The following is a 15,110-nucleotide window of genomic DNA, read 5'->3' as shown; positions in this document are numbered from 1 at the left end:
CCTTGAGAGTGAGTGGAGATAGTGAGGAGGTTGAACGAGCAATCTTTGGGCTGGCCAATCTGATAACAGTGGCACTACAGATGAGATCACAAGTCTGTGTGGCTACCTCCTTACTCGTTACTAGGTCAAGGAGCGGCGAGGACAGTGCTATATTACCCACTGGGAGCACAATGCGTTTTCTACTGCTGAATAACTTACAAGCAGCAAAGGTAGACATCTTTTCCTTCACTCGGATTTCCTGAATAATTCATTCATCTTTAAAAATAGGGCATTCTCTAGAGGAAGCAGCATGGTCGCCCATACAGTTGATGCAATGAGGGGATGGAGGTGAACAATCACCCTCATTGGCATCCCTGCCATAGGTAATGCATTTGGCCATATTGGAACACAACTGGCTGATATGATTAAACCGCTGACACCGATGGCAGTGTGTAGGGTTGGGAATGGAATGGAGAACTGAAATTATCTCATATTCTGCTTTAATGTTCCGTGGAAGCTGAACTTTGTCAAACGCCCGGTACTCACAGCTTTACTTCTGCCAGTACCTCGTCTCCTACCTTCCACTTGAGCACACAGTTTTAATCTGCCAGGAAGTTTCATATCAGCGCACACTCCGCTGCAGAGTGAAAATCTCATTCATGAATTTGAAAGCTGGTGTCCTGTTTACATTTGTAGAAACAAGAACAGACTCCAAAACCATGTCATGTCGACAAGATTACTGTAAAGAGAATTGTAAATGAAAGCGTAGGAACCCAACAAAAAGTTGGTTTCGTGTCGCCTGGTAAGCATCAGAAATCTCAAGGAACCTGTAACACAAATGGATGGTTTTAACAAAGATGTTTTAAAGTGCTCCATGTGAATGATGAATGCCCAAAGACACAAAAATGTGTTACAGTTATGCAGGAGAAGATTAGCTTCAGTTATAAGCAATTCATCAATGTAAACAATTTTAAAAGATGTCTTTTCCTTATATGTTAACATGAGAGGTTTTAGTTCCAAGAAGTGACATAGGTGAGCACAAACTACATCCCATCATGATACAAGAGAAGGAGGTAATTCAACAGTGCATTACCCTGATGAAACAAGGGTCAGTTAGAATCATTCCAGGAAGATCTGCTGGAAAATGAGTGATAGTACTGGTGATTTTAAAGTTTTCATAGGAATAGGTTCTCAGATAATTATTCTGCATGATGACTCCGTCTGGTTTTGTTTCTGAGAGTAAACTTGTATTTACCTGTAAGAAAAACAGCAGTGACTACCATTTGGAAATGAATGCTGTCAGTGTTGTGGCATGATTCACAATTCTTGTCACACCTTGCTTCAAAGTCAGCCACTGCCAGTTATAATTCAACTGTTACAGAGAAAACACAAAGTATAAACACCAGAAAAGTGGTAATTTTTCTATGGCTTAAAAATAAAAATATTAAGCACAGTATAAACCAGACTTGTGCCGATCTCCTGCAGCTCGTTAATTTATACAAGTCACATGACAGAATGTACAAACTTTACTTCCTTGCACATGAATGGGGTCACACAGTTTAGTGTTTACCCACATCTCACAGTCAATGTAGCCCAATGGAATTAATTTGGGAAAAGGATAAGGCTATGTTGGAGGAAAAAGAAAACAAAAGATAACATTCACTGAATCGCTTGTGCATGAGGCAATTTAGGCAATAGAGAACATTCCACATGTAGCATGGGCACAGCCTGTGCAGCATGCTGAAAAGCTTCAGAAAGAATAATTTGACAGGGAAGCGATGATGGATGTAAGTCTTTAACCTATCTTCGTAAATTTACGATCAGGTTGTTTGGAAACAGACTCAAATAGAAGTGACAGTGGTATTGCAATGTAGACTTTGAAACAAAGTAATAATAGTTTTAACGACTCATGGTTTAAAAAAATGTGTTTGTCAACATATCAGTTGTGTACATAACAATGAGAACTTCCTAGCCTTTTTGATTAGGACTTTTTATCCTTTGAATTATGAACGCTATAATGTTCAACATGTTGCCCAAAGAGAAGTTAAGCTTTCTGCCACCATGTTGTACGCTCTAATAACACGCAAGAATGCAGCTAGATAAATTTGTCAAAAGTCTGATATTTCCACAAGTGAACCCCTACCATTTTCAAGGCACAAATTGGATAAGGCCCTAAAATGACAGTAACTGTTACTTGTCGAGATATCAGTCGTTTTCAATGTTACCGGTCATCATTCCCTGGAGTTATTCACAGAGGATGGTTAATTGTTTGCTTGTTCAATGGATTATAAAGGCAGTCTCTCACTGCAATGTCGAACAAGTTAGTTTACACTAATACTGCCCGTTAACCGTGAAAAATATGACAACTTACTGAGCATTTTTATGATAGCCTCTTCTACCACTAGTTCTTTTTTATGCACAGTGATTACATTTAACTACAGCCAAACACAAAAACACACACCCCTTACACACATTTTTAAAAATTCTGTTGAGTAGAAGCAGTTGTCAACCAAATACAATGATTTCAGTTTGCGCTTGAAGTTAATTTTGTTGTGGATTAAATTTTTACTTATAATACAGATCACTATAAATGGCAATTATTGCAAGCAGTTTCAATGATCTTGTCATTAGTCAATTGTCATATTGAGAAAAATTGTAATTCACTTCTTCAAAAAGATGTCAGCTGTTCTCACCCCCCGATGTGACTTGGAGTAGATCTGTGGAACAGTGGACGCAATGTTGTCAAGACATGAATTAATATTTCATGACGACGGATCAAAATTTGTTTTAATATTTACTATTCCCTCATAGATTTGAACGTATAATATAATGTAGCATAGGCAAATGAGTCTGACTGTTGTCCGCAGCAATGCAGTTTGTCAATGTGGATTGACTTTGCCCTCTCTGTGCTGCCGCACATGCGTAGTTCTCATCCCTTTGCTGCTCCGCCTCTATTCGTGGAAGCACCATCTTACATGGCACGAGCTATAGTGCCAGATGATCAGCTCAAAGGAAAATCCTTGTGATTGCCAGAAATGGTTGGTCATTGGTATAAACGTTAAATATCATTGGTGAAAGGAAACCTCCTTGTGGTAAGCCATTTCTGTGACATCTCCATCAACTATGTTGAGTCTGGAAGTTCCCATTAAATTTCTTGTTTTGGAGTAAACTTCGCATAAGTTTGGTGAAACCGTAATCTTTCATTGCCCGGTAGATCTTATGTGACAATACACAATGTCTGACAGTATCATAAGCAGCTTTAAAGTCGATAAAAGCTACTCCTGTAATTTTCTGGGTTTTGAAGCCATCATTTAGGTGTTGAACTGAACATCAGCACACCAGAACCAATTCAATGATCAACATGGTGAAAAAAAAATGGCCTTTCAGAGTTGAAACTGGCCACCATCTCTCAATTAATATTGAAGGTCTTACACCAAACAAGGAAGAACTACCACCAGATTAGGTAAGTCATAACCAGAATTTTAATTTAATGTGCATTCAGGAAATTCACAGCAACTTACTCCTTCGATCTCCAAAAATAAAAGGGATGAGTCAAGTAATTGGACATCGTCACTGAAAATACAGAAGTATCATCATCAAAACACATAATCAAGATCTCTCTGCTGGGATATTGGTGGAAGATGATACAGAAATTCTCACAGTTAAGCTGAGTAATTATGTTAAGACACAAATTATCAACTTCATATAATACTGATGATCACGATGTTTGGTTTGTGGGGCACTCAACTGCGCAGGTATTAGCACCCGTACAAATTGCCAACCTCTGCTCAGTCCAATTTCGTCACTTTCATGAGTGATGATGAAATGGTGAGGGCAACACAAACACCCAGTCATCTTGAAGCAGGTGAAAATCCATGACCTGCCGTGAGTCGAACTCGGGAGCCTGTGCTCGGGAAGCAAAAAAGCAACCACGAGCTGCAGACGCATATAATATTCTTACTGCTCACTTTTGTAGAATGTATAGTTATGTGAATGGTCATAGTCTCTCAGCAACTCTCCTCCCCCACAGTCGAGAAACAATACTTCATATTCACATAAAATGTCACTGATTTAAAAATGTTTGATCAATTTCTAGTTTTGGCTTCAGAAAGTATTTTCACAGTAATGTGATTTTATCATATAGATGCAGACCTTAACATTGGGTTCATGGTCCAGAAAGTGGGGTGGTTCACAGGGTTGAGATATCAGAATTTTTCTCTGCCCCTTTCTTAGTCATGGTAAAGCAATAAACAGTACATAACAGTACACAAAAAGAGGCAGTAAATACTACCACAAAAATTAAATGAAGTCTCATTACTTCCAGAAACAGTCAAGTATTTTTCACAGAATGTGAAGACTTACCATATTTCTAATTCTGGTCCGCTTCGATAATTTGCACCAGCTTCTCTAGCTTCTTCTATACTTTGTAAAATTCGACTTAGGTTTCCTTTGAAATCTAATGCCCACTGATTTAGTGTGCATACTGCAACAGTGATTTTTCTCCCCATTCTTGGAAACAGTGGAGGATACTGAAATAAAATAATGGTCAATGAAGAGAAAGAAGAAAACCAATTACATTGCAAACATACTTAAAATCAACTCACACTATCATAGGTGTTCAGAGCCGTCTGATCAAAATACGGAAGCATGAAAGTACATAAATATACACTTTCCACATAAGTGCCTCACTAATCAAACATAAAAATTACAATATTATGGAAAGAATAGATTGCTACTCACTATATAGCAGAAATGTTGACTCACAGACACAAAAAAATGTTCAAATGTGTGTGAAATCTTAAGGGACTTAGCTGCTAAGGTCATCAGTCCCTAAGCTTACACACTACTTAACCTAAATTACCCTAAGGACAAACACACACACCCATACCTGAGGGAGGACTCGAACCTCCGCCGGGACCAGACGCACAGTCCATGACTGCAGCGCCTTAGACCGCTCGGCTAATCCCACGCAGCTAACAGACACAACAAAGAGACTACTAAACAAGTCAGCTTCTAGGCAAAAGGGGGTAAAGGAGTGGCTGGGGCGGGGAGGGGGAGGAACAGGCTGTCTAGGGCCAAAGTGGGAACAGGGAAGGGGGTGAAGGACAGTGACTAACAAAGGTTGAAGCTGGGGCAGAGGAGTTACAGGAATGTAGGATACATTGCAGGGAGAGTTCCCACCTGTGTGATTCAGTAAAGGTGGTGGTGGTAGGAAGGATCCAGATAGCACAGGCTGTGAGGCAGTCACTGAAGTGAAGAATGCTAAGACGGGCAAGTGTGCTCAGCAACTGGAAGGTCCAGGTGGTTCTTTGCAACAGTTTTGTCAGTGGACAGATAGCTTTGTTGGTAGTAGCTTAGCTCAGATTACATAACTGCTTTCACAAGTAGGCCCGCCTTTGTTGGGGTAGGTGATGCTTGTAGCCTGACTGTGGTAGGTGGTGGTGGGAGGATGTATGGGGCAGGTCTTGCCTCTATGTCTGTTACAGGGATATGAGCACAAGACAAGGTGTTGGGAGCAAAGATGGAGTAGGAATGGACTAGTATATAGTGTAAGTTTGGTGGGTGGCAGAATACCACTGTGGGAGAGGGTGGGAAGGATAGTAGGTAGAACATTCCTCATTTCAGGGCACAACATAAGGCAGTCACACCCTAGTGGAGAAAGTGGTTAGTTGCACCAGTCTTAAGTGGTAGTGAGTCCTGAGAAGAATGCTGCTCTATGGCCAGATGGTGGGACTTGGAGAGGTTGTGTGTGACTGGAGAGGTAATATATGGGAGTTATTTCAATATGTGAAGGCAAAATGAGACCTTTCGTATATTTTGAGAGGGAAGATGTCATCAATGAATCTGAACCATGGGTGATGACTCCAAAGGCAAGGTAATTGGGGATGAGGATATAGTTGGTGATGGTATCAACAAAGGAGGGTGTGAGTTTGGAAACTGTTGGGTGCTGGGAAAGAAATGTGCAATAGCAGCAACACTGTGGGCATTAGGAATCTTAGTTGTAAAGGGAGGCAGCATCAATATCGATGAGCAGGGTGTGGTAAAGGAAGAGGAACTGTGGAGAGTTGGAGGAAAAGGTTGGTGTCTCATATAGGACGGCAGGTTGAGGGTAATAGGCTACAGGTGTTTGTCTATAGGGACAGAGAGTCTCTCAGTGGGAATGTGCAGTAACTGGCCACAATGGGGCATCCTGGGTGGACATTAGGAAGCACGTAGAAGATAGGAGTGTGGGGAGTGCTAGGGGTGAGGGGAGGTAGACTCCAGAGAGATGTTCTGGGATAAGCCTAAGGATTTCAGGAGAATCTGGAAAGCCTGCTGTGTTTCTGGAATGGGGTCACTGTGGCAGTGTTGGTAGGTGGATGAATATCCTTGTCCATCCCTACTCCAGCCCTGCTCTCAACCACTTGCAAAACCTGTCCCATACATCCTCCCAGCAACACCTATTTCAATCTGGTCACATGCATGAACGATCCCATCAAAGGCAAGGCTAACTGTAAAATCATTGATGTGACATACAAGCAAAGCTGAAACCACTGTACTGCATTCTACATGGGCATAACAACCAACAAGCTGTCAGTCCGATGAATCGGCACCGACAAAATCTAGTCAAGAAACATCTAGACCATCCTGTTGCTAAATACCCTGCCCAACATAACATTCTTCACTTCAACAACTGCATCACAGCCTGTGCCATCTTCTTACCACACTAGTTTTTCTGAACTGTGCATGTGGGACTTACCCCTACCATACATGTTACGTGACCGTAACCTCTTGGCCTCAACCTTCAGTAAGCGCTGTCTCATCTGCTTCCCTGTTCTCACTCCAGCGCTATAGAGCCTTCTATTCAACCAACGCACCCACAGTCTCTTCACTTCTCTCCTTTTCCACTCCCTTTCCCCCTCCCTCCACCTAATCTCTCGGCTGCATCTAGCTGCCCTACCCTCTCCCCATCTTGACCTTGTATTCTACCACAAGCACCGCTTTTCCGTTCCCCAACCCTAACTTGCCATCCCTCCCCCTCCCCAGCCTCCTCCTTTACCCTTATCATACGGATTGCTATTCTCCATCATGCACAACTGTTGCCCACAGTCTGGCCTTGGCAGCCAGTGAGAGTGGTCATGTGTTGACAGTTGTATTTGCTTGAAAGTGAGTGTGTGTGTGTGTGTGTGTGTGTGTGTGTGCGTGCGCCAGAAGGAGTTTTGACTGAAAACTTACTTGTTCAGCAGTCTATTTATAGTGCCTATCTGTGATGGAGTGTAGTAATGTATACTTTTCATAATATTGTCATTATTCCAGCCTGGTTTTTCCAGTGCTTGTTTCTGCTTAATGGCTTTTCTCCCATCCCATAACCCAGTGCTGTTTTCCTTTACTACTACTTTCTAACACATTACTTTATTCAGTCTTCCTTTTTCCTCTCTCTTCTTTCTTATGTTTCACGTATCACCTTCCAAACAGCACCACACATTCCGACTTACGAGCCACACTGCATTAACTGTCTCATTCACAGACAACACATGGCTACATGATCAACAACACATGGCTACATGATCAGCAACACATGGCTACATGATCAACAACACATGGCTACATGATCAACAACACATGGCTACATGATCAACAACACATGGCTACATGATCAACAACACATGGCTACATGATCAACAACACATGGCTACATGATCAACAACACATGGCTACATGATCAACAACACATGGCTACATGATCAACAACACATGGCTACATGATCAACAACACATGGCTACATGATCAACAACACATGGCTACATGATCAACAACACATGGCTACATGATCAACAACACATGGCTACATGATCAACAACACATGGCTACATGATCAACAACACATGGCTACATGATCAACAACACATGGCTACATGATCAACAACACATGGCTACATGATCAACAACACATGGCTACATGATCAACAACACATGGCTACATGATCAACAACACATGGCTACATGATCAATCAACAACACATGGCTACATGATCAACAACACATGGCTACATGATCAACAACACATGGCTACATGATCAACAACACATGGCTACATGATCAACAACACATGGCTACATGATCAACAACACATGGCTACATGATCAACAACACATGGCTACATGATCAACAACACATGGCTACATGATCAACAACACATGGCTACATGATCAACAACACATGGCTACATGATCAACAACACATGGCTACATGATCAACAACACATGGCTACATGATCAACAACACATGGCTACATGATCAACAACACATGGCTACATGATCAACAACACATGGCTACATGATCAACAACACATGGCTACATGATCAACAACACATGGCTACATGATCAACAACACATGGCTACATGATCAACAACACATGGCTACATGATCATGTTGACTGTTAGTGCAGCGTCTCATGACATAAATTACTCCCGCTAAAATCATTAATCCTAGACCTTCAAACTGATCACTCTTCCTGCATCACTTTTTCGTGTTATTTTCTGTAAATGCTTTCATCTTACCAACCCCATCCTCACTGCCCCACTCTTTCTCCTCTCCTATTCCAGTTCACATATACTAACCTACTTCATCTAGTCACATCTGCTGTCCCCGTTCTTCATTAATGTCTGCCCGCCAAACTGCAACCAACATTGTAGTCTTTATTTACTTTTATCTTTGATCTTATTGTTTTTCCCATTTATTTCAGTTCATTTTTACCTTTAAGTATTAGCCCTACTACCTTAGGTTTTATCTTGTTCCCCAAATTTCATCCATTCAGTTCTTTTTGTGATTTTTCCCATATATTTTGGAATATTTGTGTGTATTTTTCCTCATATTTATGTTATTTAAGTATTTTTATGCATTTTTATCCACCACCATGGATCCTTGCTCCTTCCATCTGTGATAATACAGAAAAGTTTCCTTATCCCTAGCCAGAAACTAGTCCCACATACTATTCCCCTGTTGTTTGGCTCATGAACTTCCCCTAAATGGCCTTACCATCAAATTACTCATCTCCAGCGCCAACCCCTCCTTCCATAATGACATCCATCTGTTCAGATTCCACCAGTCCTTAACCCTCACAACATAGTCCTGCAAAACCATGTAAATCAGGCACAAATCTCCTTGCTACACTTCCTCTCCACCAGTAAAATTCTCCTGCTGTGCAGTCACGAATTCCTGTATCTCATCTCTTAAATTGTGACTCTAGCCCTCCAGAAACTAAGTGCACAATACCACCTCAAAAAACTCTCCAACCTGTTCACCTCCTACTTCCACCTTGAGCTATCACTATCCAACTCTCCTACAACAGCCTCCAAACCTCCCCCACATCCCCTCATACCTGACAAACCCTGCCTCGCAGACCTGCATTTACGGTACGCTCAAAAACTCTCCCCCACCAACATACAGAATACAGAACAAACAGATCCAAAAGCCAGTCATGAATTTTTCCTCCAAAAGCCTTAGTCCCACAGAAGTATTAATCCTTTCCAAAGGCCTTCCCTTTTGTCCCACTCCCAAATAGGCTATTTTCCTATGTTAAAAATATGGTTCGGATTATTGTTATTCTGACTGATTATAACATTTAAGTAGCATTTATGGTCAACATTATCACAATGTATGTGTTATTTCCATGTAATAAAAGCTTACAAATCATTAAATATCAAGATTTGCTCACATGATCGAAACCACTCTGTTATTGGCTGATGCTCTGGTAACTTCACAGACTAGGAGTAAAGTCGAAGCTTTATGTGTGTGATGGGAGCATTACAGAAAGTTAAGGGCTTTCTACATACTTTTTCTGCGAACAGTTTATCTATTTCGTAATGGAAAATGCAATTACAACTTTTAAGTAACAATAATATGGAATTTTGTGAATTCTGATAGTGAAAACCTAGCGAAAGTTCATGCCTTTATGCTCCACCCATTTAGAGTAGAGGTATGTGCAACAGTGGACATTCTTTTCCCTGCAACATCATTAAACTTTCTCAATACCAAGGAATTTTAGAACATTTGTAAATAAGACCTACATTGTAACTAGATAGTCGATTATTAGTCATGAGCTATGACCAAAAGCACAATAAAATTGTTCTTGACAAACCTTAGTGCTGAATTCCTCTACAGAAGACACTTAGCACAGACAATGAGCCCAATAGGCATGTGGTGGCGCAACGGATAACAGAGTTGGCTGCTAGTTAAGAGGATATGTTCAATTCCTGGAAGGGTCATATTTTTAAAGTTTTACACAAAATACGAGAATAGCGTTAGCAATAACTGATTGTAGTAGCTGTTTCAATAGTGGGATATTTTACATATAGCTTCACATTAATCTTAGTCTGAGAAATGGACAACAGATGAAAAATACATTTACTTTGCGAACAAACAACTCACGTTTTTAAGAAAGCATTACTAGTAGTGAAGATATCACTGTCCACACTCCCACAGTACAAGGTATACGATGATCAGGTTTTCTATACAGAGAGAGATAAAGCATGAACAACATGCAGGTAACATAAATGTAACGGCTGTGATGTTTGTGAGCATAAACTAACGTCTGTGTCCGAAGCAGAATTATTTCATCTTTACATAAAATGATGAAACTTTGAAAGTTTATACAATAAGGATCCTAGCTGGACAGTAAAAAGGTGAAAAGAACATTGTTTGTAACAAATTAAAAAGTGTGTGCTCATATTAACTAGAAAATATCTTTTTGAACATGATGTGTGTGAACAGTGATTGCAAATTTAAGTGCATATAAACAGCAAGGGAAACACAATAATAATCTGTTTCTGATCAGTGTGGTGAACCTTAGTAATTATGAATTGGTTTCCATATGACTGTTGAATCATTTTACAAATACGTTAAAATATTTTTTCAGCTGGGATTCGAACCAGCGATCTATGAATATTATCTTATATAATTCGACAATCTAATGCTCTAACAGATTAGCTACCAAACAATTTGTGTAGATTTGGCTAAAATGACTGTGGCTTCAGCTGTCACAGACTGTGGTCACGTGTGTGTGAGTTGCAATATATAATAGAGGGAAACATTCCACGCAGCGCTTTCGTTCGGTAAGTCACCATCTTTGTTTTTATATATATATACAAAGATGTGACTTACCAAAAGAAAGTGCTGGCAGGTCGATACACACACAAACAAACAAACATACACACAAAATTCAAGCTTTCGCAACTAGCGGTTGCTTCGTCAGGAAAGAGGGAAGGAGAGGGAAAGACTAAAGGTTGTGGGTTTAAAGGGAGAGGGTAAGGAGTCATTCCAATCCCGAGAGCAGAAAGACTCACCTTAGGGGGAAAAAAAGGATGGGCATACACTCGCGCGCACACGCGTACACACACACACACACACACACACACACACACAAGCAGACATATTCTAAGGCCTTCGAATATGTCTGCTTGTGTATATATATATATATATATATATATATATATATATATATATATATATATATATATATATATATATATCTGTGTGTGTGTGTGTGTGTGTGCGCGCACGGGTGTATACCCGTCCTTTTTTCCCCCTAAGGTGAGTCTTTCCGCTCCCGGGATTGGAATGACTCCTTACCCTCTCCCTTAAAACCCAAATCCTTTCATCTTTCCCTCTCCTTCCCTCTTTCCTGACGAAGCAACCGTTGGTTGCGAAAGCTCGAATTTTATATATATATATATATATATATATATAAAAAAACAAAGATGATGTGACTTACCAAACGGAAGCGCTGGCACGTCAATAGACACACAAACATAGACACAAAATTCTAGCTTTCGCAACCAACGGTTGCCTCGTCAGGAAAGAGGGAAGGAGAGGGAAAGACAAAAGGATTTGGGTTTTAAGGGAGAGGGTAAGGAGTCATTCCAGTCCCGGGAGCGGAAAGACTTACCTTAGGGGGAAAAAAAGGACGGGTATACATTCGCGCGCACACGCACACACACACATCCATCCACACATATACAGACACAAGCAGACTTTTTCTTCCCCCCCCCCCCCCCCCCCCCCCCCCACGTGGAATGTTTCCTTCTATTATATATATATATATATATATATATATATATATATATATATATATATATATATGACAAAGGCCTTGTTGGCCAAAAGCTCATTTTGTGACAGTCTTTTTGTTGTGCCTATCTGCAACTCAACATCTCTCCTATATGGTGCGTAGCAACTATCCTTTTCATAATATTGTTAATTTTCACTAAGAGTTTAATTTTGTCCAATGACACTATCCTTCCTTGTAAAAGCAGAAAAGCACATGTAAATTAATTTCAACTTCTCAGTGCAATGCACTTTCAATTCAGTTCACGAACTTGTACAGTGACATTGTGGCAATTTGCCGATACAGTGCAGCCCGTTTTATTCTATGGAACACTCAAAAACAACTTTTCAATAGTTTTATCGATGTATTTGTACAGTACACCATTTTCCAAAACAAATTCCAAAACAAGACATCACTGAACGAGCTTTATGACAGAAGTAGCGTGGGCTAGCCAATGACGTCACAGGCATCACAATTTGAATGGAGCATTTTAGTGGGCTTTCACATTATTTGAATTTCATTTACGTTTTTATAAAAGAATACTGAAATTCAAGAAGGCAAAAAAGCATGTTAGGAGTGTAAAATGACATAATTAATCATTTAAGACAATTTCCAGAAAACAAATACCCTCTACAATTTTGCTGGACTTGTTAAAGACCACTCCATCTCCCGGTCCCTACAACAGATACACTTTTTCCACCACCAACCATACCAATCAGATTCAATGAACAACCAATGCTGAACACTGTCTGCCTCAGTTCAATCCTCCATCCAACAGTGAGTCACCCCCACTAACCCCAAATCAACCCACTTAACCCCGAATCTTACCTCACCATCATTCCCCAAACCCCCTCAACATGCAAGATAACCTTACATCCCCAGAGAATTGTAATTCACCATCCGACACTGATCCCAACCTCACAAACCTATTTGATGCAAATGCTCCGCAACTGTATTTTTGAACAGAAAGCATTACCTGGTGGTAGGACTCTGCCAGCCATCAGATTCATCCATCTTTTTCCCATTTAAGAAATCCAACAGGATTTCCAGTCTCTTCTCAAATCCTTAAGCCCATCGCAGAACCTCTCCCCAGAGTCAATCTCTCTCCTCACCCCTACCACTCCCTACATTCTTCCGTAAGTCCATAAAACCCAACTGGTCACAGCACCCAATTATGACCAGTTACTATGTTCTCACGGACCAACACCTTCAGCTTATTATTCGCAACTCACCCTCCTATATAAAAGACACCACCCATTTTCTCCAGCTACTCTCCACAGCTTCTGTTCCTTTACCAAACAGTACCCTGATTGTCACTGTTGATTCCACCTCACTTCAGACTAACATCTCTAATGCTCATAGTCTTGCTTCAATTGAACATTACTTTCCCAACACCCAACAAATTACAAACCTACCACCTACTTACTGGTCACCAACTATATCCTCACTCACAATTACCTTTTACCTTAGAAGGCATCAACTACAAACAAATCTGTGGTACAGCAATGGGCATCCACTTGTCGCCATTGTACACCACATTATTCATAAGTGGTCATGAGGAATCTTTCCTGACTGTGCAGAATCCTAAACCTCTCACCTGATTCAGATTCACTGATGACATCCTAAACCTCTCACCTGATTCAGATTCACTGATGACATCTTCATGAATTGGATCAAGGATGATAACACCCGGTACACATTCCTACACATCCTCAATGTCTTCTCCTCTATTCACTTCACCTCGTCCTACTCAACTCCACAAGCCACCTCCCACAATGTTGTTTTCTATCTTAAAGACAGCTACAGCAGTAATTCTGTCCATATCAAACCTACCAATCACCATCAATGCCTCCACTTCAACAGCTGCCACCCATTCCATATCAAGAAGTGTCTTTCACACAGCCTAGCCACCCCTGGCCATTGCATCTGTAGTGAGGAGCAGTACCCCTCTAAATATACCAATGGTCTCATTGAGGCCTTTATAGACCAAAATAACTGTCCCAATCTTGTACAGAAACAGGACTCCCATGCATTCTCTGTCCTGTCACCCACCACCCCCAAGTCCCACTGTCCGGCCAGTCAGGAGCATTCCCCTTCATGACTTAGTACCACCCAAGACTGGAGCAACTGAATCACTTTCTCTGAAAGGGTTTCACTATCCTTTCCACCCCTCCCACACTTGTATTCCACTGCCCATTGAATCTAAGCATTATTCTCGTCCACCCATATGTAACCCGTTTCCAACACCTTGCCTCATGGCTCGTATCCCTGTAACAGACCTAGATGTAATACTTGCCCCATACATCCACCACCATCTACTCCACTCCTCTCACAGACATCACCTATACCATCAAATACAGGGTTACCTGTAAAAGGATTAATGTGATCTACGAGATAAGCAGCAACTACTGTGCTGCATTCTATGTGGCTGTGACAGCCAACAAGCTGTCTGTCTGCATGAACAGCCACTGACAAATCGTGGTCAAGGATCACCTAGACCACCCAGCTGCTGAGCATGCTGCCCAACACAACATTCTTCACTTCAGTGACTGTTTCACAGTCTGTGCTATTTGGATCCTTCCTACCAATACCTGCTTTTCTGAATTGCACAGGTGAGAATTCTCCCTGAAATATATCTTACAATCCCATAACATCCCTGGCTTTAACATTCTCTGTACTTACCCACTTCCCAGTTCCCATTCCAGCACTACACAGCCTTCTGTTACACCAAAACATCCACAGTCTTTTAACTTCTCTAATTCTCCACTCCCTTCCCTCTCCCCACCTAACATCTGACCTCTCAACTGGACGTAGTTGCCCTACCTTCTCCTAATCACATCCCTACACACTCCCACAAGCACTATTTTACAGTTCCCCACCCCTAACCTGCTACGCCTCCCACTCCCTGCCCCAGTCTCCTCCTTACCCCAGACACAGACTGCTTCTCCCATTATGCACAGTTGCTCACAGTCTTGTCTTGGTACACAGTGCCAGTTGTCACGTGTGTGTGTGTGTGTGTGTGTGTGTGTGTGTGTGTGTGTGT

The 15,110-nt window shown here is 41.2% G+C and overlaps 1 protein-coding gene across 1 annotated transcript in view; it reads right to left on the bottom strand.

The window, feature by feature from the left end:
• LOC124789074 (glutamine-dependent NAD(+) synthetase) overlaps positions 1-15,110 on the bottom strand; it is a 196,639-nt gene that overhangs the window by 171,186 nt on the left and 10,343 nt on the right. The window contains exon 2 of the mRNA XM_047256365.1: positions 4,342-4,508. Within this exon, the coding sequence (XP_047112321.1) occupies positions 4,342-4,487 (146 nt within the window). The 5' untranslated portion in view covers positions 4,488-4,508. The remainder of the gene's footprint in view (positions 1-4,341; positions 4,509-15,110) is intronic.

The sequence above is a fragment of the Schistocerca piceifrons genome, chromosome 3 (genome assembly GCF_021461385.2).
Source record: "Schistocerca piceifrons isolate TAMUIC-IGC-003096 chromosome 3, iqSchPice1.1, whole genome shotgun sequence".
NCBI lineage: Eukaryota > Metazoa > Arthropoda > Insecta > Orthoptera > Acrididae > Schistocerca > Schistocerca piceifrons.
The sequence above is the reverse complement of the archived record's forward strand: the minus strand, read 5'-3'. Positions and strand labels throughout refer to the sequence as shown.